The following is a 27,406-nucleotide window of genomic DNA, read 5'->3' on the forward strand; positions in this document are numbered from 1 at the left end:
TGAGATAACAGAATCGTCAAAGTATTTTATTTAGCGCAGTGCCTACTTTGAATGAGATAGGTACTCAATAAAAATGTTTGTTTGTTGTTGGCAAATGTCCCTGGACTAATACATTGGATCCTATTTAAGTCTACAAAAGACTGACCAAGAAGCTGAAAACCCTTTGAGTACCACTGTATAAAATAAAGATAAAATTCATCTCCTTCCAAGAAAGTGCCTCTAGTCATTTACATAAGCAATGTCATCTGAGGAAAAGAACACTAAATTAGCAGTCAGAGGACCTGAGATTAAGTTTTGGATCTGATATAGTCTAGTTGTGTTATCAATGAATCAACAAACACTTATTAGCACGCACAATACTATGTGTCCAGAATTGTGTTAGGCGTTGGGGATGCTGCCCTTAAGGAGTCTACATTTTCTCGTGGAAAACCACATGAACAAGTGTGCCTTTAATTCTCTCAATCTCCTTTGCAAAGGGGTGAAATCAAAGGATTTAAGAAGGCACTGAGACTCTGGGTACCTAGGTAACCTATCAACCCGCCCCTCCGGCATGCAGGCTCCGATTGGCTTAAGCCTCCACCAATGGTCGAGTGATATGAATTTCCCGCCAGCTCTGGCGCCCGCTTTCAAACAGCCTCACATTCGCAACCGTGAGTGCTTCTGCAACCTAGCTTGGGAGAAATAGCTGCTGGGCCGCCAAGGCCCGCCCCCAAGCCAATTTAGTCCCGCCTATCTTAGGACTTTCTGTTCGTGGATTGTAGGAGTCCGCTGCTCCTCAAGCTTCCACCTCACTTCATGTTCGGTTGTAACAAGGAAACTGCGGTGGGGGTCTGTGTTGTGTAGAGGGGAAGAGAGTGGAGGGGCACGACAGGAAGGTGTTCCCAGCTCGAGTGTTCCGTCCCGCCCTCAGGTACGGCGGCAGCGGAGACGACGGACCCCGGTGAGAGCTTCGTTTTTTGCTTTTCGGGGCGGCGGTAGCGGGTGGGGTAGGGGGAGAGGACGCGCTCCGCGGGGCTTCCGCGCTTGGGAATCCTCGGGCCACCGAGCCCTGGCGCCCTTTAAGTCCCTTTAGCCCAAACCTGACAGGTGTCTCTTCTCTGCCCAGGCCCGTCCCGAGCCCTCGGCCCGGTTCGTAGCTCGCAGGTCTCGGCGTTGCCGGGTGCCTGGATTCTGGAATTGTCAAGGCCAGGGTTCTGGCGGTCCTCCCAAAAGCCGAAGCTAAAGCCCCCGAGCGAGCCAGCCCCAGCCGCGGGGCCGGGTGCGCCCGCCGGGCCATGCCCTTGAGCCCCGGACCCTCTTCTGCCTCCCTAACTGGTCCGCTGCTGGGCTAGATATAGCAGTGTCCGCCCTTCTTGGTGCTAGCTAGGTAGGGGCGCTTCTAAAGGAGGTTCTTCAAGTGAAGATCTCCCTGACCAGGCCCTTGATCCTTCGGTCCTGTGCCCCATCCTGTCCCCCTGGCTGGTCCACTGAGGGACCAACAGATGTGCGCACCCTTTGGCCCCTGGGACCCTTCTAAAGGGCATCCACCAAGTGAGTGCCTTTGATAGTGTCTAAGCCTAGCACACCCACTGAGTGCCCCAAGTATAGTGGGGGCATTTAACCCCGAGTGAAGGAAAGATGCCCAGTGGTCGGTCAGTCTCTGTTTCTCTGTTTCTCCCTCTCTCTCTCCCCTCCCCTCCACTCGAGGAAGACCCGGGTTCAAATCCCACCTCCTAACCCTACTGTCATTGTGACTCGGGGCAAGTCACTTAACTAAATTCTCAGTGTCCCAGCTACCTCTTTAAGAGTGAATAGTGATTAAGGGTCAACTTGCATTGTTACAGCATATTTTCTTCTCAGGAATCCAAAAGAGTGGAGAGACCAGAACTTTGGAGCTCCATGGCAGGGGCAAAGCAAGAAATCATTGAGATAGTAGGACTGGGAACCGAGGATGGACCAGACACACAGTTTTATAGTGTCTTCACCCCCAACATTCAGCCCAAGTCATGCTTTCCCCTGTACTTTACATTTGCACAGTGTTGCAGAAAATAAAAGCCTTTCCTTATTTTTCTCATTCTATCCCTACAACTCTGAGTATGCAGAGCATTTTGTTTTATAGATGAAGAAAATAAAGTTACGGGGAAAAAAACAGAGAACTTGTGACTTAACCACATTATACAAACTAGCTAGGACTAGACCTCAAAGGCGCTGTGTCTATATATCTAGTGATATAGTAGAAACAGTTCTACAGATGATTAGATGATAACTCACATTTATGTCCCAGAAACAGTTTGTTCTTTTTAGACTTTGAGCCAGTCATTTCAACTATGGGCCACATTTTTCTCTTCTGTAAAATGAAGGGATTGGATATGATATTCTCTAAGGTAATTTCCTTTAGACTCATATTGCAAACTGTCTCATAGACTATTCTACCTGAAATACAAATATTTTCTAAAGTAGAATTTGCAATCTTTGTTGTCTATCATCTGCCTTTAAAGAATATTATTGCTTGCCCTTAAGGAGCATTTGTTTTAAAAATGTATTGCTCATTTCCACAGATCCACATTTTACTTGTTCATCCTTCCCTACCATGGTCATCTCTGATAAAACCTAGCTCCTTTTTAATTGATACATGAGATTACATTTGACCAAAATCTTTTAATCATTTTCTTCTTCCTTGTTTTGCTGTTTAAATTACACTCAGGTCTCTCAGAATGTTTCATAAATGAGGCTTGAAGATTGACTCAGAAAGCTTATATGCCTGCCTGCAAAAATGTTCACTGACATATATAACCCATTCTTGCCAATCTGCCTAACCTTTGCTTTGTCCTTTCCAATGCTTTACTTGTCACTAGAATGGTATATGGATAAGAGAACACCCAATCCCTGTCGGTAGCCATGAACACTGAGAATCCAGTCTTGAAAACTTAAACTGAAGACAGTGCAAGGAGAATTATTAATTTCCTTATAGAGTGAGGATTCTTAACCTGGTGTCTGTGAACTTGTTTTTTAAATATTTTGACAACTATTTCAGTGCAATGGGTTTCTTTTGTAATCCTATGTATTTTGTTTTATGCATTTAAAAATATTATCCATAGGCTTTACAGATTGCCACAGGGGTTCCTGATTCACAAAAAGCATAAGAACCCCTGGTCTAGAGGCAGCTGGGTATATTGGAAGAAATTGGACAACCCAGTTTTGAATCCTGCCACTTATTAATAATATGACTTTAGGTAAGTTATTTAATCCTCTCTGGCCTTGGTTTTCTTATCTTACCCACCTTACAGAATTGTTTTGAGGATAAAATGAAATGATGTGTGTAAGAAACACTTTGTAAATCATAAAGATGATGTAGGAAACAAGGTATCTTATTAAGACTTTGGCCTGATTTTGACCCCTGGGCGTACACTAATTTTAACGCGTAAATAAAATATATACTTTAATTAGGTTATTGAATCCAAGAATTTAGACCCTTAAGAGGAACTTTAGAGAACCAAGTTCAATTCTGTTATTTTACAGCTGACAAAACAGACCCAGAGAAGACTTGCCCAAGATTGTACATTAGTTTGCTTGTAGAGACAAGGTTGAAATCCTGATTCCCAATCCAGTCTTTTTTCTACTTTATTCAATTGCTTGCAAATCTCTTTTCAGATTTATGATTTTTAAGGAGCTGTGTTCTTAATGAGGGGAAAAAAGGCAGTATATGTCAGTATTTTAGAATGAGGAAATTTGCTAGGTTGTTTGTGTGAGGACTTTTGCACACCCCTTAGGTTTTAATAGTATATAATTTGGAGTTTTGTTGTCTACCTCTATTTTATTGATGCTGATTTATGTGATAGAGAAGCCCACCAAAGTGGTCTTTTTAATGATTTGATACCACCAAACAGGGAACCAATTAATCAAACATCATAAGCTGTTTCTAGCTAGCTCCAGGAAGGCTCTGGGAGTAAAATAAATTGATTTGTAGTTATTTTGCAAGAGAGGTGTTTTGAATACTTGGTATCTCAATAAAAAATTCAGTCTTAAACCGTTCTCATCAGAAATCAGGTTCTTTGCAGTACCTTTGGGTTTTATGTGTTTCTCTTCTACTTCAGAATGGTAGTAAAAGGGAACAAGTCAGAAACTTGGGAGACGATAAAAATTTTGTCAATATTGAAAAGAATGAAATCAATGGAAACCAGTGATAGGCCTAGCAGTCATGCCTTTCTGTTTGTCAAGATTACTCAGGGCTTTGGGGCAGCTAGGTGGTGCAGTGGGCAAAGCACCGGCCCTGGATTCAGAAGTACTTGAGTTCAAGTCCTGCCTCAGACACTTGACACTTACTAGCTGTGTGACCCTGGGCAAGTCACTTAACCCCCATTGCCCCGCAAAACAAACAAACAAACAAACAAAGATTACTCAGGGCTTTGAAGTCTTTGAAGTTTGTTTGCAAAATTGGAATACTTTTAGTGTTAATTTAAATTGTTAGCAACTTCATGATTATAGTTGAAAATTTATCCTCTGCCTTTTTTCTTCTGTCACAGCCCTTAATTAATACCTTGGAATTGTTACTTTTGGAATTGACCTCTCCATTGGTGCCAGAACTTGTAAATGAACAGTCCTGTTTCTTTTGGGTTCCAGAACCTGAGTTTATGAAATTGTGGAACAGAACATTTGTTACTTGCAAGAGGACTTTAACATATGGAAATGGCCAGGATTTAAATGGGTAGAAACAACTAACATGATTTAGGACTACTTTTTAAAAATTAAATTTTATTGACAGCTTTTAAAAAATATATCACCTCTATTTCCCACTATTTTCTTCTCCTTCCCCTCCCTAGGAGCCTATCCCTTATTAACAAAAAAGGGAGGGGAAAACAGTTCCATAAAATTAACCCATCACTTCAATATTAAATGCAGCATTAGGTCTGATTTTAAACAAATCAATTTGTAGTAATCAAAATGCTTATCTTTTTTTTTTTTTTTTTGGTGAGGCAATTGGGGTTAAGTGACTTGCCCAGGGTCACATAGCTAGTAAGTGTTAAGTGTCTGAGGCCGGATTTGAACTCAGGTCCTCCTGAATCCAGGGCCAGTGCTCTATCTACTGCGCCACCTAGCTGCCCCAAAGTGCTTATCTTAATATGAAATGTTTAAAGCTCCTAATATAGATTTCTTTTTACATTGTTGATTTTTGAAAAATTTTCTATATTTGCCCCAGTGCCTGCCAGTATTTTTGTTTTTCACTTTGTTTTTGTAGGGGTTTTTTAGGTTATAAATTGGATTTTAAAATAAAATACTCATGCTGAAAGTAAATCATATTTATCATCCTTCTCCAAAAACATGTTCCTCCTTTTAACATCATTTCTGTTTGTGACCCTACCATTCATTTATTATCCCATATCTAAAACCTTGGTATTTTTGACTCTTCCGTTTCTCTTGACCTTCATATCCAGGTAATTATTAGGTTTTATTGATTCTACCTCTTCATTATTTCTTTCATTTGTCTTATCCTGCCAAAACCTTGGTACAATCCTTCATTACCATATTTTTAGACTATTACAGTATCCTCCTAACAGCTCTTCCCACTTCCAGCTTCTCCAGGCTTCTTCCTCAGGCATAAGGCCTGATCTTAGTCTTTTCCTCCTTTAATAATCCCCTTTTACTACTCTAATAATGTTCATCCCTCCCTGTCTAACACTTTTGACCTCAACCTCCCTGCATTTCTCTGGCCAGGCCAATGGCGGTAGAGGGGGCTACTTCCTACCATGTATTCTTGACTGTCTTCATGCCTTTCCCCTTTCCCCAGAAGGTCTTTCCTTGCCACCATTGAATCCCTACTCATCCTTTAAAACTGCATTTAGTTGTCACCAGGCCTAGGAAATCTCCTCTGATATATTAAATTATTAATGATCTTTTCTCCCATCAGGCTTCACAAAGCACCTTGCTTGCATCTCTCTTGTGCACTTATCAGATACTGTTTTGTACTATAATTATTTGTATTCCAAATTTTATTAGATTACATGGTCCATTAGAGTGGGACTGTGTCTTACTAAATGCTTATTGGATTGTGGGTTGAAAACACTTTTTTTTTTTCCAGAAGGACCATGTCACTAGACTTTGGCAGTATAGCTCTTAAGACTCAAAATGATGAGGAAGAATATGATCAAGAGGATTATGCCAGAGAGAAAGAGGTAACAAATCAATCCAAAAGAGACCTCTAAATATATTATTTATTTTATTCTCATTTTCTGATGATAGTTATATTCTGTGACATTTTTGTGGAGAAGTTCCTAGATGTACATAATCTCAGAATTGGAAGCAAACAGGTCCTATAGGTCTCGTTATACCTAATAAGCCATGCCTCTGCAGCATGTTTGACAATGAAGGCCTTGGGGGGGGGGGGGGGGGGACTCGTATCCTGAGGCAAGCACACTATTCCATTTTTGGACAACTTTAGATTTTAGAAAATTTTTATTATATTATTTAAGCTGGAATCTGTCTCTGAAGCTTTAAAGAATAATAATTCTTCCTTTGGGGACCTTGTAAAACCACTATAATCTCTCTCTTATGGGAGAACTCTTCAAATACGTGAAAAAAGCAATTCCTTCTGAACTTCTGTGTATACCTGCCCCAGTTATCAAATTTGTATTACAGTTTTTGAATCACTTTACCATCCTGGTCATGTTACCCCGAATATGTTCTTTCTAAAAATATGGGGCCCAGAATAATTAATTTCTTTAGATCTATCATCTGACAAGGTCAAAGTGCCATGGAAAGCTTAGTTTTCTTATTATGGATACCATCTTCCTATTGATGCAGCCTAAAGATTGAATGAGATCCTTTGACTGCCATATCCTCTTAACTTTGGTGAGCTTAGCAGTTCACTAAAAAAAACCCTAGATCTTTTTTTCACAATAATTGCTTAGATTTTTTTGGACCCAAATAGGACTATATATCTATTCCCATTAAATTTTTATCTCATTAGATTTGGTTTTAGAGACTGGTTCATGCTAGCTATCTCTTCTAGTTTTATGTTTTGTAATTTTGCAATTATGCTTCTTTCTAAGCTAGCTGATAATGTTGAATGTTGAAGGCCCAAGGGTTATTTCTCTTGTGGAGCTCTCCCCTAGGGGGCCATCCTGAAATGCAGTGCTAGTAAACTTCTTTTTTTTTAAAACTTCTTCCAACTTAGAATTTGAAATAGTAAAATAAGAAACTGTGATAGGAGAGAAGTAATGGACTCTCCATCTTAAAAGACATGTGGAGCTATTTTTTTGAATTGTTGCTTTTTTTAAAAGGAAAAATTAAAATAATTTAAGTGCTGGTCAGATAACATTTTATTAAAGTACTTTGAGATCTAATGAGTGGTTGTTCATTTGTTTTTTATTCATGGTAAACAAAAAAGGATGATCTTTAAAAAATAACAATTTTTGGTTTGCTATAATGATTAGAAATATTTTTTGTACTCAGATGATTGCTATTTCATGCTGAGCACTGTTAGACTTAATATCTGCAAATGAACCCAGAATGAGGAAGAGAGTTCAAAATTGAACACTGTAGAGAAGTCTTCCTCTGCAGGTCATATATGCTTAATGAATAATGATTTCTAGATGTCCTCAAGCTCCCCACAGCTTTTAAGTGACAGAAGAGATAGTAGAGATATATTGGGGATATTTCCATTGATGTCCCTCAACACTTCCTCCATGTTTCTTCTAAAAATTGTGGATAATTGGCTAGTGATGACTTTTAAGGATTAGTTATCTTGGGTCAGTAATTCCGTCTAAGAAAGAGGAGGAAGAATGAGGGTGTGAGGAGAGTCTGACAAGAGTAGTATCATTCAGTAGAGAAAGTAGTTAAAAAGGTTGGGATGATTGGCTTATTTGAGAAAGGCTGCTGTTAAGTATTGTGATGGAAATTTCAGGGCCTAGCTATTCAGGATTTTATGCTATCATGTGGGGCAGATTGGTGGTACAGTGGATAAAGAGCACTGGTTCTGGACTCACGAGGACCTGAGTTCAAATCTCACCCCAGACAGTTACTAGCTGTGTGACCCTGGGCAAGTCACTTAATCCCAATTACCTTAAACATCTGGGGCCATCTCCAGTCATCCTGATACATATCTTTTTTTTTTTTTTTTTTTGGTGAGACAATTGAGGTTGAGGTTGGTGACCTTGCACAGCCCTTCCTCACTTATATCCAATTCAGTGCAAATGATGACATCACCCTGATGTCATGATCCTCTTCAAGAATGAAGGACAAACAACAATAACAGCAATCATGTAGGAAGTGGTCAAAGCCACAGGAATAGGGCTTTGATTCTTGAAGAGTCAGAGAATATTCATTGTATTTCCCCCTCCCTTGGTAGAATATTTCCATTTGCAGAAAAATAATATAATGAGGCACAAGGAAATGGCAAAAAGAAAAATAACTCTATTAGAAAGTAGGATATATAAGAAGTGACACATTAGCAGAGTGGGGAGAAGAGTTTATGCACAGAGAAGTTATGCAGATAAGGAGTTGCCTCAAGAAGGCTGACTCCTCAAGTCATTCAATTGACTTGATGGATTCCCTTTCCTTAGAGATGCATTACTTTTATGTGGCAAGATAGTGTTCACTTTGACCTTTGACTACAATAACTAGACTTTAGGGTTCTGGCAGTAGAAATGTTTTACTATGTTTCATTTTGGTTTTATGTCCTGTGATTTTACCCAAAGGCACCCGCAAGTCAGAGAATCTTGGAATTTTTTTTTCAGGGCCCTGTTGGCCTGCAGCAGATGTGATGAAAAGGGTGTTGGGTTTAGTGTTAGGACCTGGTACATCCTTACTCTGCTACTTCTGTTACTTACTACCTCATGTGACACTGGGCCAAGTCCATCAGTTTCTGGACCTTTGTTTCTTTATCTCTAAATGAGGTGATTGGACCAGATGGCCTGTGGTGCCTTCTTTTTTGGGGGGGGGGGGCAGGGCAATGAGGGTTAAGTGACTTGCCCAGGGTCACACAGCTAGTAAGTGTCAAGTGTCTGAAGCTGGATTTGAACTCAGGTCCTCCTGAATACAGGGCCTGTGCTTTATCCACTGCGCCACCTAGCTGCCCCTGTGGTACCTTCTAATTCCCCAATCACTGACCTGTGATGAACTAACATCTTGATCATGAGCTTGTTTTTCCCTTTTCAGAAAGGGTGTTGAGTTTGGAGTCCAAGGACTTGGATTTGAGTCCTGCTGTGTGCTACCTGTTTGGGACCTTGAGCAAATAATTTTTTAGCATCTTTGGAGGCCTTGGTTTCCTCAATTGTTAACTGGCCTCTAAGGTCTCTTCCAGCTCTAGAACTATTTAACCCATGATTTCAAATGGTTAGCTTTCCCATTTTTAAAACATCTTCAAAGATTTTCAATCCTTAGTAACTAACAGGTGTTTAGGGCTTGACAGTATGCTTTTTACCTTATGGTTTCACCTAAAAAGTCACAATTACATAGATGACATCATCAGTTGGTTACTGCGGAAGAATAATAGTTATTTCACAAGAGTATTCATTTTCATTAAGTTTTTAAGCAGTTGGTAAACTAATCTTAAAGAACAAAGGGCACCCAAGTTTACTACCAAACAATTTCCTAAAACTAGAATTGTAACTGCTGATTTTTTACAAATGTTGCCTCTGTCTCCTTAAAGTCACACCTTAATATAATTTGCCATATAGGTGATCTCACAATTCACCTGAGTTTACACACACTGTCTATGATGTCACCCAGAAATACCTCTAGGATCATGGTCTTGTTCTAGATAGTCAATTTGTTTTCCCTTTTGGGGATCTAGTAGTTTTGGTTAGAAATGCTTAGTGATTTGTAGTCCTAAGAGAATAGATGTTCTTGGGGATGTTTTGTTTAGAGATGAAAAACTTTAAATTTATTTAGCAGGAGAGCAAGATAACTGCAGTTTACTACAGTAGGTTTGCCATGCCCTCACACTACTTAACACTCGGCAACACTGACTTGGGTCATGCACACTCCATTATTTCTTCACGGGTTCTATAGTAGAATTGAGAAGCTCCAGTGAGCATGAGTGCTTGTCCTGTAGAGTATGATTTTCATTGCATATTCCATCTCCTACTACCTTTTACAGCATCTTTTGATGTATTATGGGACAGCTTTAATATTTTGGTGCCCACTAGAGGGAGTTATACAATCTACCATTGTTTACATTTTATATTACTTGAATATCTTAGGTGGGGTTTTATTGCAAACCCTCAAAAAATCAAAATGCAAACCGTTGTAGGTAATGGCCACACTAGTTTATTTTCCCAAAGGTCCTGTTTTGCAGTTTCTTATAAATTGTTTGGGTGTACTGTGTGCGTTCCCACCACAATCCAGACTTGTTCCAGCACAACTGGAACCAAAATATTGTGGAGAAAAATCAAACTGAGCTGTGGTTGTACACAAATTGGCAGAATAAGTATCTTTCAATGATTAATTGTGGTGTAATGGAAGATCGATGGACTGGAGGTCCTAAAATGGGGAACCAAAGTTCTGTTTTCTAGCTTTGCCACTAACAAGTTATGTGGTATAGGCAAATTATTTCACTTTTCTGGGCCTCGGGTTTCCTCATTTATAATAATATAATAACCCATACTTGTTTTAAAAAGCTTTAAGGTTTCCAAAGTGCTTTCTGCAAAATGAGAAATTGGACTAGAAATCTCCAAGGCCCCTTCTAGGTCTAACTTCCTTTCTGTAACATCTGCAGATTAACATCAGGTATATGGGCTACTTACTTCCTTTGTTACCTTGAGTAAGTAATTAGGCTCTCTGAGACCTCAATTTCCTCATCTGTAAAACTAGGAGGTTGAGTTAGATGATCTGTAAAACCCCTCCCTACTCTAAATTCATATACCTTAAAAAATTTTTTTTTTTTAAAGAATAGTGGTGATTTACATTATGTTCTAAAGGAGAAATTTCCTCTTAGGAGAATACGTGAATTTTGGTTTAAACCAATGAAGTGGGAAATACTTTTAGACATTCTGAACATGGTATAATTCATAAAACAAAGATTAGAGCAATCTAAGTTATCTTTGTGAACCTGGCCCTCTGCCAGATCCTTGGCAATAGGCCTTTTCATGTTTAGTTACTTTGTTTTCAAGATAGTAACTCCCAGTTTTAGCATGTGCTCTTGAAATCCTTATTTAACAATATACATTTTTAAAATACCAAGAATTGTCTGCATGCATTTATTAGTTAATCTGTTCTAGAAGGTATATCACTGTTTTCTACTCTCTATTTACTGCTTTCTCTTGGAATAAAAAAGTGTTGTATGTGGTTGGTAATATGAGTGAGGGTGATTTCATTGAAACTGAAGCTCACAGTCACTAAGGCCATCTGTTCTGTTAATTGAAGTTGAAAATACTAACAAAGAGGTTTTGTTGTTTGCTGCTTTACATTCTCTGGTAAAAAGAGTAATTTTCTATATAGGCTGTTGAAAAGGTCTAGATGTGTGTTTCACTAATGGAATTAATGAAGGTGGAAAAAGGCGTTTTTCTTGGTGAGAAACTTAATGAGATGTGGTGCTGTTTATAGAATAATTTCAGAATGAATTTAGTAATTATAAGAGGGAAAGATTATTTGTCCTTTTTCCCTAGAGGTCATTTAATTCAAAGCAATACTTATTTATTCATTCGGTATGTAATAACTTCCACAGATAAGATTACGATTTCATAGGTAAGAAACTGTATGTTGTATTTGGAATTAAAGAGTGGAATTTATCTTTAGCCTGCTTTATTAAGATGTTAGATAGTATCTAAAAGTGAAATAATCTAATTTTATTCATTTTTTGCCTTTATTTGGAATGTTTGGTTACATTCGTAAATTAATATGGAAATTCTCCTTTTTATGGCACCAAGGTTGAATGACTTTAAAAAAAGTAAATTTGATAGAACTAAAGGGAGTTGGATATTTCGTTCTCCAAAAATGCAGGTTTGGCTGTGGAGAGCAGTACCTTCTGTTTCCTAAGTGGCTTTGTATGTTAGGTGAGAAGGGCTTACAGTTCATTCTAGTTTTCTACTATTAGTATACTAACTTATAAGTTTTTAGAACATGACCAAGCTATGTCAAAGGACTTTTAAAGAGAAGTTCTTGAGGCTAATGAATGGCTTTTAAAAATCTTTTCTTTATAATATTTGTGAAATATTTTGTAGAGGTCTAAGTACTCCAGAGAAAGTTTCCTATTTGATAAGTATCCATGCTTATCTGTGAATATTTTTATTGACAGATTGTTTACGCTCTAATTTAATACATTTTGATGGAGTACCAGCTTTGTTAGCATTGTGGCACTCCAAATAAGCAGTAGTAACTGGTTTATCTATTGTGTAGCTTTCTAGTATCCTTGTGAGGGGGGAAAATGTACAGTTCAGCTGTCCCTGTCCAGGCTCCCCTGCATTATGTGGCTATGTACTTGAACCTCACTGAAAGTTTAGAAGAAAATGTACTTTCCATACAGAAGTCCTTACTTGAAGTAAGTACGAAAGACTTTACTTTGGATCTCTTACAAAAAAACCAAAACCAAAAAACTTGTTAAATAAAGTGTGTGTGAATAGCTTTTATACATAAAGTAGTACTGATACATATGGCCAAATTGCTTGAACTACTTTTTGAAAGATCTCATGCACATGAGCTGTTTTTCTAAAATGAATTTTCTATCTTTCTCTCTAGAAGGACCTTGATTTTACCTGGAGAGACTTAGTTTATAATGTATCTTATTTTAGTGTTCCAGGTTCTTAAAAATTAAAAATGTTTTTGAGGCACTTGAATATAGTTTTTCTATTAGAAATTTTTTCCTGTTTATGTAGGAATCATGTTTCCCACTCCATACTTGCTCATATTATATTACCATCGCCAGGTGTCACTACTTTTCACAAACATTCAGGTAATTAATTTGACCATTGTGGTGTTATGAGTAAAAAACCTATTAGGAGATAAGAGTGGCTTTATATTATGAAGGACATTACCTTTCTTCTTTTTTTAAATTTTACCCTGTAAGGAACAAAATGGATTACCTCTGGAATGATTATTTATATAGGCAATATAATTTTGAAATGCTTTGTGAGATATTAAATTATTATAGCTTTATTATCTTTAGCTATTGCCTATATACTGTACCCAAGTGACTGGGAGGGGAAAACCATTTTGCATAAATTAACCAGGAAACCTTACTTTATGTAAAATTAATGGAATATTTAATGTCCTCAAAAGACATGGAATAAATTTGTCAAAAAGGATTTAAATACTTTGCAGAGAATAAATCAGCTTTCTATAATTTAACCTAGTGCTTAATTTCTTAAGCAAAAGGTTTTAAAAAAATGTCTTTCCCCTGACCTTGTCACTTAGCACTCGTCTTATTTGAATCATTATTAAACTCTTATTGATTTATTTTAAGGCACCTTTAACTGGGGCTGAAGACATTACAGTGATTTTTTTTATGTATGTTTCTATTCTAATTAGATTATTGATCATTTACAGAGATCTAGCTCACCCAGTTTGGAAGACGATTTGATGAATTTTTAAAACTTTTTTGTTCACTTAGATTAGCTTATATTCATATAGACAGGATACTAAACATTGAACTATGTCATTCTACCTGAAAAGGATGGAAATAGAGTATAGCTAAAGTCTTGAATTAGTGCTTATTCTTTAGACAATGGGTTTTTTTTACCTTAAGTAAAAAAAAAAGAATCTCCAATTACTCAAACTTTGTCAAAAGCAGGTTCTTTGTATCTCATCAACATTAAGAGTCTGATGATCATATACCAATTAACACTCCTCAGGGACTTGTTGCACATTTACTGGGACATTAGAGCACTCTAAGCCATCTGCCATTGCTATTCTGGTAACTTGGGGAGAAAAGCTGTAGACTGCTAGGCATTCCTAGAAGAGGTCTATCAGGTTACTAGATTATGTTACTAGTAAAACAACATCTAAAATTCCAATTTGTCCTATGGTACCATAATAATACTCTTTCTCTTGTAATATGGTCAGCTATAGTTTTTCAAAAGGTTTCCTTTCTTACAGTGCATGTATTTAAATTCGAGGTTTTTACTAGGAAACAATGGAGCCAGTTTCTTATCACAAATATTTATACATCTTAATATGAAATTTCTAATTTTGCTCTTATACAAATTATCTCACAGCCTACATAGGGATTATATCAATGTATTATGAGCCCATTTTGGATTGTGTGGCTCACTTGTGAAGTTCCTCTACTAAAGTTTAATCTATTCTAATTCTTAATTATGTTTGTTCTGGAGTCTGGAATCTCAAGGATTTTATTAGCTGACTATAGGGTTAGCCAGTGTCTATCAACATGGAAAGGCTTTGGGGACCCACCAGTAATGCCTGAAGACAAGCCAGTTCAGAGAAATAGTACCAGAAACTTGGTCACCAGGGGATAATTTGTTTTTTTTTTCAGGGACAAGAACTATACATCAACTTGTGAAAGGCAGGGAGGACGTTGAGGGCATATGTTACTGCTGCCCACACCTTATATGTCACATTAAAGATCTTAAGTATTGAAAGCTTTTTGTGAATTTTTGGAGAAAAAGAAATACAAACAAAATCAGTTGGGAAACTTTTTTTTGCTTCTCTGTGGCAAAAATATCTCATAAGAAAACTTATTCTATATGAAGTGGTCAAAAGCCCCCAGGAATTTAGGTTAATTTTTTATATTAATTCAAATCTTCATTTTTCAGCTGCAGCAATTATTGACAGACCTTCCTCATGATATGCTGGATGATGACTTCTCTTCTCCAGAGTTCAACCTTTCTGACTGTAGTGAGGATGCCACAGTGGGACAGTAAGAAAAAAATGGGAAAAAGCCCCACTAGATTATTTCATTATTATTAGATCCTAGTCTTAGAAAATAAATGAATATTTTTTACAAAATTAGAGCACTATAAATGGATACTTTAAATCTTGTATACTTAACTTCAGTTCATTGTTTAATGTTTGCAAATGTATATAGAGCATTTGACATCTATGAAGTTGTGTGTGTGTATTTCAAAAGTAGACTCTAAAATGAATGTGTTTTTGTTTTTTTGTTTTCCAAGAGCACATCAGGTTCAAGAACCAGAAAGAAGCTGGAATGAACATCAAGTACTGCCTAAACCCCAAAGTGTAAGTGTAAATATCTTTTACATTTCATGCAATCAGAATGATCTGTTTTATCTTTTGAAGTTGCCTCCATCTCTTAAAGTCATCTCTTAGTGGGAGGGGTGCTTGTTGTGGTAAGCAGAGCCATGACTAGGGATTATGACACAGCTTGGTGACAGGGAGGGAAGAAAAGGAGATCTCAGGAAGAGATCATGAGATCACTGCTTGTGTGAAGGCCAGCCTCAAAATCCTCACACTGGAGTATACTAGTCTTCACCTTCATTGTGCAATGGGTGACTTTTGTACAAGCCACTCACAGTTGAGTGAAGGGGCAGTTGATCTTCCCAGAGTGCCTGACTTGTGCCCCTGCAGTCCCATTCCTCAAGAGGAAGTGAAGGTAGGGGAAGTGTTGAGTCAATTGTCTCCCTTGTTCCTGGGATGCAGTAGGACTACATGGCAGACATAGTGTATCAGGCCACACCAGACTCTCAGAGAAGAGGACGTTTCTTTTGAGGACTGTTGCTTGACCAGCAGAACAAGGGTCAGTCGTGTTGCAGATGTGCCATTAGGCCAGCAGAGAACCATGAGGCATGGGACAACAGGGCTGCGATGGGGAAGAAGTAAATATACTTCTCTAAATTTTAACTCCATAGGACAAAGCCCCAGGCATCCTCTTGTTACAGCTTTCTGGGTAAGTATCAGCACACCAAGTGAAAAGTGTGCAGGAAGGGGGACATTTATTTCTTTCAGTACCAAGTAACATATTCGCAAAATACAAGTTGAGCTTTGTCCTAGAGGAGAAGGTCAAAGGGCTAGAGAAATGCTTCTCTACTCTCCAAATTGTCAGGGAGAATGAAGTATTTATTCCCTGAAAGAATGGAAGAAGTGCTTCAAGGAGAAAACAAAGAAGAAATAAGATTTGAAGAGGCATTAGGGAATCCTAACTTGTGTCAGGCTGTTGGATGGTAGAAAAATGTAATAGAGAAGGAAAAAAAGAAGAGTCAACAAACATTTACAGCAAAATCATGAATAAGGCTCTTCTTATAGGGAAGGAGTGACTTCCTGTGTTTTCCAGGTGAAAAACCTATCTAGTAGGGGTCAAAGGAAGCAGAAATATAAGTAGTGTTTAATTATTTCTGATGAGTGATACTGAGACAGGTATTGTGGACTTGACAAACAATACAGAGTCTGTTGTCTTTCCAGGGTATGTAGCTAGATTGTGATGGGAAACCTCTCAAGAATGATAATATTTAGACTACCACCTTTTCTTGGTATTTTTCTGTAGGGACAAATGATAGTACCACAAAGAACCTAGAAAATATTGCTTATAATTATGAAGCTCTGGACCAAAAAAAACCCCAACCAATGGCATTAAGGACATAATACTTTGTTACTTTTTGCTGATTAAAGGTAGGGAAAAAAGAGGAGAGAAAAATTTGGAGGTACTTTGAGAGCTGGCTAAGAAAGTGATATCTGAGAAGAGAATTTGTATTTAGTACCAAGACTTAAAATAGGAACTATGATATAATCTGCAGGTATAGACCAAGCCTGATGAGGGCTGGTAAAGGCTATTTACTTGTAGTCCTATGAATCTGATCAAATAGGGATTAAATTAAAAAGAGAAGAAGAAAATAGAGCTCTTTCAAGCCTAATACCATAGATAGTAATTTAAGATAAAAAATGTCAGGAAAGGAGGAGCAGTTTATAAGAGACAGTTCCCAGAAAAAAGCAAGCAGTAGAACCCATGGCCTCATTCATACACACACACACACACACACACACACACACACACACACACACGTATATACATGCAAAGTTTAGGTGATTAACAGAATGAACAAGAGATTCTATTAAAAGGCAAATCTGACCTCCTCCATTAGTGATACTTAATGACTGGAATATGGCTATACAGCTTATTCTACAGGAAGAGTATAACCAACAGGAGTGGCGCAATAATCTTGTATATTAAGAATCAATACTTACATAAAGAAGTCTGAATATAAGTAGGGAAATACAGAGGAATTTTAATGAGGATCAATGGAGAAACAGAAACGATGTCGTCATGGGGATATGCTATAGATCACATGGAAAGAATAGGAATTAAAATGAAGAGTCTGGAAACAGAGCACAGACCTGTCATAGAAGCATACTATTATAGTGAATGAGGATTTGGTTATCCAGATATCTGCTGGAGCTCTTCTGCCAGAAGTATAATAATTAAATAATTTGTGATTTACCTTAAGGATAATTAATCCTCGAAAAGGTGGTGCAGGGTAACAAAGAAAACTGCTTTTTTTATACCTGATTTTGATTTAATGAGGAAGAAGTGGCCACTGAAATAGAAATGTTAGAAACTCTGGCATAGGTGGCCTCCATCATAGTTCATGATAGAGTTTATGAACACTGGGCACTGTTTGAAGCAGCCACTAGATTTTTTTTGGGGGGGGGAGAAGATTTTAAGGGGTTCAGAGAAAGAATTGGTAGAATACAGTGGCTTAATACTTTATATGAGGAATCAGCCCATGAGACTGGGATCTTAGCCAATAAGGAAGAGGAAAATCTGCTTATAAAAATTTATGTAATAATATAGAAAACTTATTAGCCAACACAAATTTTTTTAAAAGTGTATTGAAGGGCAGCTAGGTGGCACAATAGATAGAGTACCGGCCCTGGGAGTCAGGAGTACCTGAGTTCAGATCCGGCCTCAGACACTTGACACTTACTAGCTGTGTGACCCTGGCAAGTCACTTAACCCCAATTGCCTCACCAAAAAAAAAAGAAAGAAAGCACTGAGAAGAATTAAGTGACTTGTCCAGGGTCACAAAGCTGTAAGTGTCAAGGTGTCTGAGGCTGGATTTGAACTCAGGTCCTCCTGAATCCAGGGCCGGTGCTCTATCCATTGCACTCCCTAGCTGCCCCTGGTATTCAGAGTCTTTGTTTTTTTGGTTTTTTGGTTTTTTAGCGGGGCAATGAGGGTTAAGTGACTTGCCCAGGGTCACACAGCTAGTGTCAAGTGTCTGAAGCCAGATTTGAACTCAGGTCCTCCTGCATTCAAGGCCAGTGCTTTATCCACTGAGCTACTTAGCTGCCCCTTCTCAGTGCTTTCTAAGACAATTTGTTGCAGAAAAGGTGCCAGTCTTGCATTAGTAGAGGGAGTTAACTGGGGAGTTCCTCATATCAATGAAATCACAAGTTTATTTTCTATTCCTGTAGAAGATAGACTAGAGTAAGTAAATGATGAATACAAAGAAGTAGCACAGTCCTATATGAGTGGTATTGGCGATATTAAAGGTCTTAATAAATCATGTTTGGGAGTGTTGTAAGGATGGGAAAAAAAGGTTTGTTTTGGTGGGGCATGTAGAAAGAGATGGGACCACTGTTTCTAATGGGTAGGATGCTAGTAGCAACAGGTGGTAGTAAAAAGGGCTAGCCTAGTCAAGTCTTTTACTTCAAGGTTTGGAGATAATAATCCTTGGATTGTAATGGCTAGAACAAAAATGATTAGAAGACATTGACAATTAAGGAGATAAAGTGTTTATATACTTTTTTTTTTTAAAGTATAAAGAGTGACACATTATATTTAACATAGTGGTCAAATCACCAGTGTCTCATGCCTAATTGGTTCTCAATTCTGATTAATTGATCTCTGGGGAAGTTTGAACAATCTGTAGCACACACTATGTTTTTGACAAGGACATGCAATTATAGAAGGGTGTTCAAGGAGGACTAGTACCTCTGGTGTGAGGGTTTGCAAGCCCTTTTCAGGGCAGCTCATCTACTGTTGTTGTCTACCTTTACCCAACTCTCATCTGTGACTCCAAGAAGCTATAGCATGCCCAGTGCCACACCCTCTTAAAATCTCTGCAGATAAGATAAACCAGATTGAGGGTAACCAACAGATCTCAAACCTATTATTGGTGTGTAAGGAGCTAAAATTTAGCTATACTGTCTAAAATTATCTGATGAGTGGTCACCAATAAATTAGAAGCTTTAGCAAGAGTATTATACGTGTTTAAGTATTTATTAAAGAGCATTAGGATCTAATGATCAGAGAAAGGTAAAATCTAACTATTTCTAAGAGACCCCCATCATCCGACCTGCCATGGTGAGGTCAGGAACCAAAAAGGGACCCGACACTTCCTTCTTCTCCAGAAGCCTCCTGTGAAACTGGGAACATCCCATACACATGCACACACAGCTCCAAGCTAATTGGCTGGTAGCTTTGATAGACAGTACCCATGAGCAAATGTCACTTCCTGATGCCAAGGAACTGACCACATGGCTTGCCCTCAGATGCCTTCTCCTCGTGGCAGAGCTTTCCTACGTAACTCTCTAGCAGGTGGGGTTACTCCATCGTTACAGTCCCCCCCCTTGTGTTTCAAGTGAAGAAACATGGTTTCCTCACATGAAGCAATAACAATACAGATGCTTATAACTAAATAAAGGGAATGAAAAGAGAGAAAAAGAAACTGAGCGACGCATTGACAAAAGCTAAAGGGAGCACTCCCCTATTAGCAGGTGGACATCAGAAACAGAAAAACTAGAGGGGGCACTCCCCTTTAGTAAGTGGACTTTATAAACAGTGTATACAGTGTGGAAAAGGAAAACAGGGAAATGTCTATTTAAGTCTTTGGAAGTCTTTTCTCAGATGATTCTTGGGGTGTCCTCTGGGTGTAGTTGTAGAATGGAAATCTTTTCAGGGGTTGATGTGTGGATGCTGGTAACCAGCCAGGAACTTTCTTACAAAATTGAGCTTAATACAACTTTAAAATAGCTTTGTCAATAATCAAATCAAACAATGAGAGTTCTCAAAAACATGTCTAAGGGAATTCAGAATCTTAGTTGTTACACATGAAACATATAATAAAACAAAATTTGAAACATTCTCTAAAACTATTACTACACTCCTCTAAAACTTAATATTACTATAGTCCCCCCCAGTTGAGGATAAATTGAGAAGACAATTGTGATATTAATTTTTAAAATTAATTTTTATCTTTGTTTCATCACTTTTTGTATCATCTGCCTAATTATCCTCATGCCATTATGAGAAATTAAAAAGTCTAATATAATTGGTAACAGATGTCAAGGGCAGATCCAACACTGTGTTTATCATGATACCTGAGATAATTATGGGGGTTACCATAAAAGAACAGAGAAATGATGGGATTGAGTATTCCCCACACTTGAGCAATATATACTGCCCATGCAGCATGCCAGGCTTAAAATAGGTAGATGGGATATATGTCCATGCCACCAACATATTGGAGGAAACTGAGTAAGACTTAATCAGATGCATGGGATTGAGATGTCCATGGGCATCAGGCATATAGGAGGGGGCATAGAAGACAGTTGTGGATGAGTGGGATGAAAACTTTCAGCTATCTGTACAATACTATGGGAAAAAAATTAAACCAAGAGAAACCTACCTCAGTGTTTGTCAATAGCCATTCCCTTGGCTATGTCTCCCCTCATGTGACAGTTCAGTGTCTGCTCTTGCATGTATTCCTTTTGTGATTAGATGTTATCCTGGCCAACTGGCATCTGATAACTCAGAATGAAGGCAATTAATGTCTTAAATGATAAGTTCCCATAATCCAAGTCTCATGTGGATTTAAAATTGAGGATAATAATGATAGCAAAAAATGTGAATGTACCTTGACTCAGAATATAATATACAATTATGCAATAATTCCAAATAATAACTTTTTAAAAGTATACAATATCTAAAATACCAAAATAGCATATTATATTATACAATATATCCCTATTTATGGCAATAATAGATTACATAAATATGAGAAAAGAAAAAACTTTTGCAAATGTTCCCCCCTTTTTTTTTTAAATATGCTTATCAAAAATAATACTTCTAGAATCAATTTACACTTGCCATGGCAACCAATTTGCCAGGGAGATGCTTTATAGAGTTTGATCAGATAATTAGTTGAGAGGAAAAAAATAACAAAAACAAACAACTCAGAATATGGGAGGACAATACTCCCAGAATTAGCATTGAAATATGAAATCAAAACCATCTTGCATTGTTTTAAAAATAGAGATAAAGAGACAACAAAATACACATGGAAGAATAAAAGACAATGACATTCAAACTGGGGAAATCTAACTGAATATGAACTTAACATTAATAAGAGTATTACAAGGGGGCAGATAGGTGGCACAGTAGATAGAGCACTGGCCCTGGATTCAGGAGGACCTGAGTTCAAATCTGGTCTCAGACACTTTACACTTACTAGCTGTGTGACCATGGGCAAGTCACTTAACCCCAATTGCCTCACAAAAAAAAAAATTGTCCAATAAGAGTATTACAAAATAAAAATTTGACCACATGACTATAAAAAGCTTTTACAAATATTCTCCCTCTTTTTTAAAGCTAAGTATAAATCAATCTTAAAAGCATGAAAATCTCTATGAAAATAAACTCATACTGTTAATTTCAAAATGTAGATGTAATAGCATAGAAATCTTTATGTAACATCCGAACTGACATTATTTCTCTGAGTGAATTTAGAACACTTTTGATTCCAATATCTAAAGTCCCCAATATTCATATTAATACCTTGCTGCTTCTACATTTCTGCAAAATATGTACCCCCTCCATGGCAAAAGAAGCGGAATCTTGAACTATGATGATGAGGCTTGTCTTGTACATTTGTATTCAGCTTAAGTGTCTCTTGTTTTTTACCCCTTTATATTCTCTGTCGGTCCTTTCATAATACAAATACTTTATAAGGTTACTAAACTAAAGACAAAAGCAGATTAATAAAATTATGAACAAGGCGAGCATATCTGGAATTTAAAGGGTTTTCCAAAGTTGGCTCTCCCGGCAACTGAGTAAGAGCTGCAAATGTAGATAGAGAAAGCTGTGGCATATGCAAGATTAGGACCTTGAGAAAGGTGATTATATCTCATGACCTCCAGGCAGGAGGATCAAGGGGCATGCCATGGGAGGAGGTAGGAGGTGAAGCCAGAGGAGGGGGAGGAGGTGGGGTCCTGAGAGAGAGGGAGGGACTAGGGCAATTTGAATCAGGCTTGGTTTTGAACTCGGGCCTGGGTTCCCCTTCTAGAGGCCTGTTATTGCCTCTAGGCTTGTAAAAGAAGAGAAACACTTAGTGTTAGAATTTGGAAAAGAGTGAAGGGTCAGGTTTCTCTGAAAAGGCAGGGTTGGGGAGGGGCAATATTTAGATGCCCTTGTGTGAACACCTTGCTTGCTCTTCTAACAAAAAGAAAAATAAAAATAGAAAATTCCACAAAAAACAAAGCATTAACATTATCTTATCCCCCATTTGTCTGGTTAAACAGACCATAATCAGAAACAGGGTACTTAGGGAGTTGAAAAAACCATTGAAATTTAAATGGAATAGAGCAGCCGGTACTTAGCAGTACTTTGGAGTTTAAAGGGACAGAGTAGAGGAAATTTCTTACCCAACTGCAAGATCAGAAGATCAAAGTTCAGCTTTCCTCTTCGTGGTCAACCATCTGTAAGGAGCTAAAATTTTAGCTATACTGTCTAAAATTATCTGATGAGTGGTCACCAATAAATTAGAAGCTTTAGCAAGAGTATTTAAGTGTTTAAGTATTTAATTTGGTTTTTTGGGGGGGAGGTTTTTTTGGTGAGGCAATTGGGGTTAAGTGACTTGCCCAGGGTCACACAGCTAGTAAGTGTCAAATGTCTGAGTCTGGATTTGAACTCAGGTCCTCCTAAATCCAGGGCCAGTACTCTATCCACCACGCCACCTAGCTGCCCCTTAAGTATTTATTAAGGAGCATTAGGATCTAATGATCAGAGGAGAAAGGTAAAAATCTAACTATTTCTAAGAGACCCCATCATCCGACCTGCCATGGTGAGGTCAGGAACCAAAAGGGACCCGACACTTCCTTCTTCCTCCCAGAAGCCTCCTGTGAAACTGGGAACATCTCATACACATGCATACACAGCTAGCTCCAAGCTAATTGGCTGGTAGCTTTGATAGACAGTACCCACGAGCAAAACGTCACTTTCTGATGCCAAGGAACTGACCACATGGCTTGCCCTCAGATGCCTTTCTCCTTGTGGTGGAGCTTTCCTACAGTAACTCTCTAGCAGGTGGAGTCATTCCAATCGTTACAGGTGAGTTAAGGGGTTGTCTGCCCTAAGCATGTAAAGATTTTCCCCTGCTGGAATGGAGAAGTCCAATGGTCCTTAGGGTCTCTCTTTTTTAATGTCATCTCCAATGATAAAATCTTATCAGTTTCTGATGTTGAAACATTCCACATTGGACTGGAAGCACTGCTAATTCCAAGACTCTTGGGTTCAGGTTCCTGGGATATTTCTCAGGTTTTGAGGAGAGACGGTGGTTATAGCTTAACTTGCTTGGGGCATTCTGCTTTCTGTCTCTTTTCTGAGGATCTCTTATTGCTTCAGTTAAGCTGGCTTGCCTTCCTATGAGTTGAAATTAGTTTTCAGCGTAGATGGCTGTTTCCTTGTCCACAAGAATTTCCTCAGTGGTAGCAGGACTGCTGTTCTGAGGGTAGAATCACCCTGAGGGTTCCCTGAAGTTAGTCCATGTGTTGTTAGCAGCTGTTGCTCATGGTGATGAGGGAGATGGGCCCCAGCTTTACAGTGATTTGTCTCCTCATGATGTCTTTGGGTATTGAACTAGAAGCAGATCTTTGGCCTTGCTATTCCTCTGGATCTTGGGTTCAGGATCTTGGGCTGTGTCCTCAGACCTTTTTATGCTTCTCTAGGGTCCTTGTATTTTGAAAGGTCAAATTTTCTATTCAGGTTTGGGGTCTTTTCATCATGAATGCCTGAAAGTCCTCTTTTTCATTTCCTCCTGAAATATTATACTCAGTTTTGTTGGGTAGGTGATTTTTGGTTGTAATCCCAGTTCCTTTGCCCTCCAATCCCTTAATGTAAGAAGCTCCTAGATCCTGTGCTATTCTGACCATGACTCCACAGTACTTTGAATTGTTTCTTTTTGGTTGCTTGCAATATTTTCTCCTTGACCTGGAAACTCTGGAATTTGGATATAATATTCCTGGATGTTTTCCTTTTGGGATCTCTTTCAGGAGGTGATTGGTGGGATTCTTTCAATTTCTATTTTACCTTCTGCTTCTAGAATATCAGGCAGTTTTCCCTGACAATTTCTTGGAAGATGATGGGTAAGCTTTTTTTTTATTTAATCATGGTTTTCAGGTAGTCCAATAATTTCAAATTATCTCTCCTGCATCTATTTTCCAGGTCAGCTGTTTTTCCAAGGGAAATATTTCACATTGCCTTCTACTTTTTCATTCATTTGGATTTGCTTTATTTTTTTGTTTTGTTTTGTTCTTTTTTTTGGTTTTTTTTTTTGGTGAGGCAGTTGGGGGTTAAGTGACTTGCCCAGGGTCACACAGCTAGTAAGTGTCACATATCTGAGGCTGGATTTGAACTCAGGGCCTCCTGTATCCAGGCCAGTACTCCATCCACTGCACCACCTAGCTGCCCCTGGATTTGCTTTATTGCGTCTTGATTTCTCATAAAGTCATTAGCTTCTATTTGCTCAATCCTAATTCTTAAACAATTATTTTCGTCAGAGAGCTTTTGTAACTATTCCATTTGACCAATTTGGCTTTTCAGGGTGTTGACTGTTTTTTTTTCATGACCCTCCTGCATCACTCATTTCTCTTTCCATTTTTTCCTCTTACCTCTCTTACTTTATCTTCAAAATCCTTTTTGAGTGCTTCCATGGCCTGAGACCAATTCATATTTTTCTTGAAGCTTTGGGTGTAGGAGCTTTGACTTTGTTATTTTCTTCTGAGGGTGTATTTTGATCTACCTCATCATGAAGGAAACTTTCTATGGTCTGCCTTCTTTCTGTCTGCTCATTATCCTAGCCTATTTTTTGACTTTTAACTCCTTAAAGTGGGGCACTGCTTCCAGGACTCACTGTCCCAAGCTTCATTGGGTCCTATGTGGTATGATTTAAGGAGAGGCTCATTCTCAGCTTGCCTGGTCCTGTAAGTAACCACAGGCCTGCTTGCTCTTACCTGGAAGCAGAAATCTGATTCTCTGTGGTTATAAGCTTGGTATGCCTGTGCCTCTCCCCCACTGAGTCACTGCCACTCAAGTTTGCTTCCTGGGCAACAAGCAGTGCTCCGCCTCAGCTCCTAGAAGAGACTTCTGCTATCTCCTGCCCCCGGCCAAGCCTCTGGACCCCCTCACTGGTCTGTGAGCTGAGTTCCAGAAATAGCCACTGATGCTGATGTTTCCAAGGCTCTGGAGGGGCAGCCTGCCTGGAGGTGGGTGACGTGGCTGTGCTCCCCTCTCAGCCTAGTACAACAGACTTCCCTGCTGTCCTTTTAAGCTGTCTTTGGCTGGAAAATGGTCTCACTCTGTTCTTTGTGGGTCTGCTGTTCAAAGAATTGTCTTATGGCATTATTTGGAGGTATGGTGGACGGATTGTGGGGAGCCTTTCTTCTGCCATCTTCCCATATGTCAAAGTGTCTACATACTTTCAGTGAGGTCTATACCACCAAATCCAGCTAAACTAATTATCCCTAGGGTATGAAAGAAATGACACCTGTTACTATTCAGATTCTGTCATAATTTTTTAAGAGATTTTGGAGAATGGGAAAGATGCCACAGACTAGAGAAGAGCAAAATATCCTAATTTTCAAAAAATGGAAGAGAGTGGTACTTTCAAACTATATGCCTTGTGAGTTTGACTTCTATTCCTGCAAAGATCTAAACATGTTACAAACACATTGGTTAGTATTTAGAAAGGAAGTGTATTTATTAAACAGTGTGGCTTCATGAAGAATTGATAATGCTTGACTAATATCATTTCCTTTTTTGACTGGTATATTTGTTTACTTGTCAGAGGAATACTAGTAACTTTGGAGTATACTCTAGTATGATATATATATGGTATATGGTTTAGGCGCATACTGTACCATAGGTACACTGTGTCAAATTCGTCATTAACATCTAAGGTTTTCATACCATCTTTGTGGACAAGATGGAGATTATATGGCTAGGTGATAGCACCGTTTTGTGTCTTAAGAACTAATTGAGAGTCTAGCCTTAAAAAGTAATCACTATGGGCAGCTAGGTGGCGCAGTGGATAGAGCACCGACCCTGGAGTCAGGAGTACCTGAGTTCAAATCCGGTCTCATACACTTAACACTTACTAGCTGTGTGACCCTGGGCAAGTCACTTAACCCCAATTGCCTCACTAAAAAAAAAAAAAAAAGTATCACTAATGGGTAGAAGGGAGAGAGGAATATACACCATGTCCTATGAGATTTTTTAAAGAATTAAAGGTGATTACGCTGGAGAGAAAAATATAAGAAAGAATATACAGTAACTGTCTTCAATATTTGGAGGATTGTCATGTAGTAGAAGGATTAGTCTTATTCTTTTTGGCCTAATAGATTAGAACTAGAGTAATGGGTTTAGAAGTTACAAAGAAAAATTCCTAATGATTAGAGCTATCTAAAACTATAGTGGGCTGCTGTCTTGGAATGAAAGTGGATTCCCTCTGGAGGCCTTCAGGCAGTGGGTAGATGGGCATTTATGATTGACGTTGTGAGAATTCTTGATCTATATGTTGGGGCTAGATGGCCTCTGAGTCCCTTTTGATTCTGAGATTCTTTGTTTCTGAGTGCTTTTGATTTACCCTCTAATAGGGCTTTAGATGATGTTCAGAATTTGTATCCTGGAGAGGAACATGCCAATGGTTGGGAAGAGACCATCACAGAAAATATGAAGATATATATACTGGGTGCCATATTGAAGAAGGTCATGATGGAGGTGGAAGGTGGTTACAGTTCTTCAAATGACTATGAACAGAATGATTTATATCAGCTTCCTGAAAACTTTAGGACCATATACCAATGGTCAGAAGCAGGAAATTTAATACCAACCAACCAAAATAATAAATTTTCCAGATGGTCAAAGGAACATTTCAGGTATTTCAAGAACTTGCTTTTAAAGGGAGAATTTGTGAGTTGTTCTAACTACAAGATTTCTAGAGTATAATAACTCAGGCATTTACTAAATTAGTCATCATGTTTTTTTGTTTAAAACTACATTAACCACGATTTTGTGTCAATATGGCAAAAATAGAGGGTTTATGAATACAGTTATTTAAAAAGAGAAGATGTATCTTCTCTGAACTTCCTGTAGCCTCTGGCTACTACTGCAACTTCATTGTGCTTCAGTGAAAACTGAGGTGTCTTGATATCACCTAGGAGTGACAAAGCCACAGTGATGCAGCAAAGCTGTATAGTTGATAGATTTTATTTTTTGCAGCTTTCTTGCCAGTTTTTTCACCCTTTT

At 38.4% G+C, this 27,406-nt stretch overlaps 1 protein-coding gene across 1 annotated transcript; it reads left to right on the forward strand.

The window, feature by feature from the left end:
- Positions 1-840: 840 nt before the first annotated feature.
- On the forward strand, positions 841-27,027 carry LOC122739822 (centrosomal protein of 152 kDa-like). Its single transcript, XM_043981523.1, has 5 exons — positions 841-940; positions 6,056-6,149; positions 14,685-14,788; positions 15,042-15,108; positions 26,755-27,027. The coding sequence occupies exons 2-5, from the start codon at positions 6,063-6,065 to the stop codon at positions 26,764-26,766; spliced, it is 270 nt and encodes an 89-aa protein (XP_043837458.1). The 5' UTR covers positions 841-940; positions 6,056-6,062; the 3' UTR covers positions 26,767-27,027.
- Positions 27,028-27,406: the final 379 nt, after the last annotated feature.

This window comes from Dromiciops gliroides, chromosome 2 (assembly GCF_019393635.1).
Source record: "Dromiciops gliroides isolate mDroGli1 chromosome 2, mDroGli1.pri, whole genome shotgun sequence".
Lineage (NCBI taxonomy): Eukaryota > Metazoa > Chordata > Mammalia > Microbiotheria > Microbiotheriidae > Dromiciops > Dromiciops gliroides.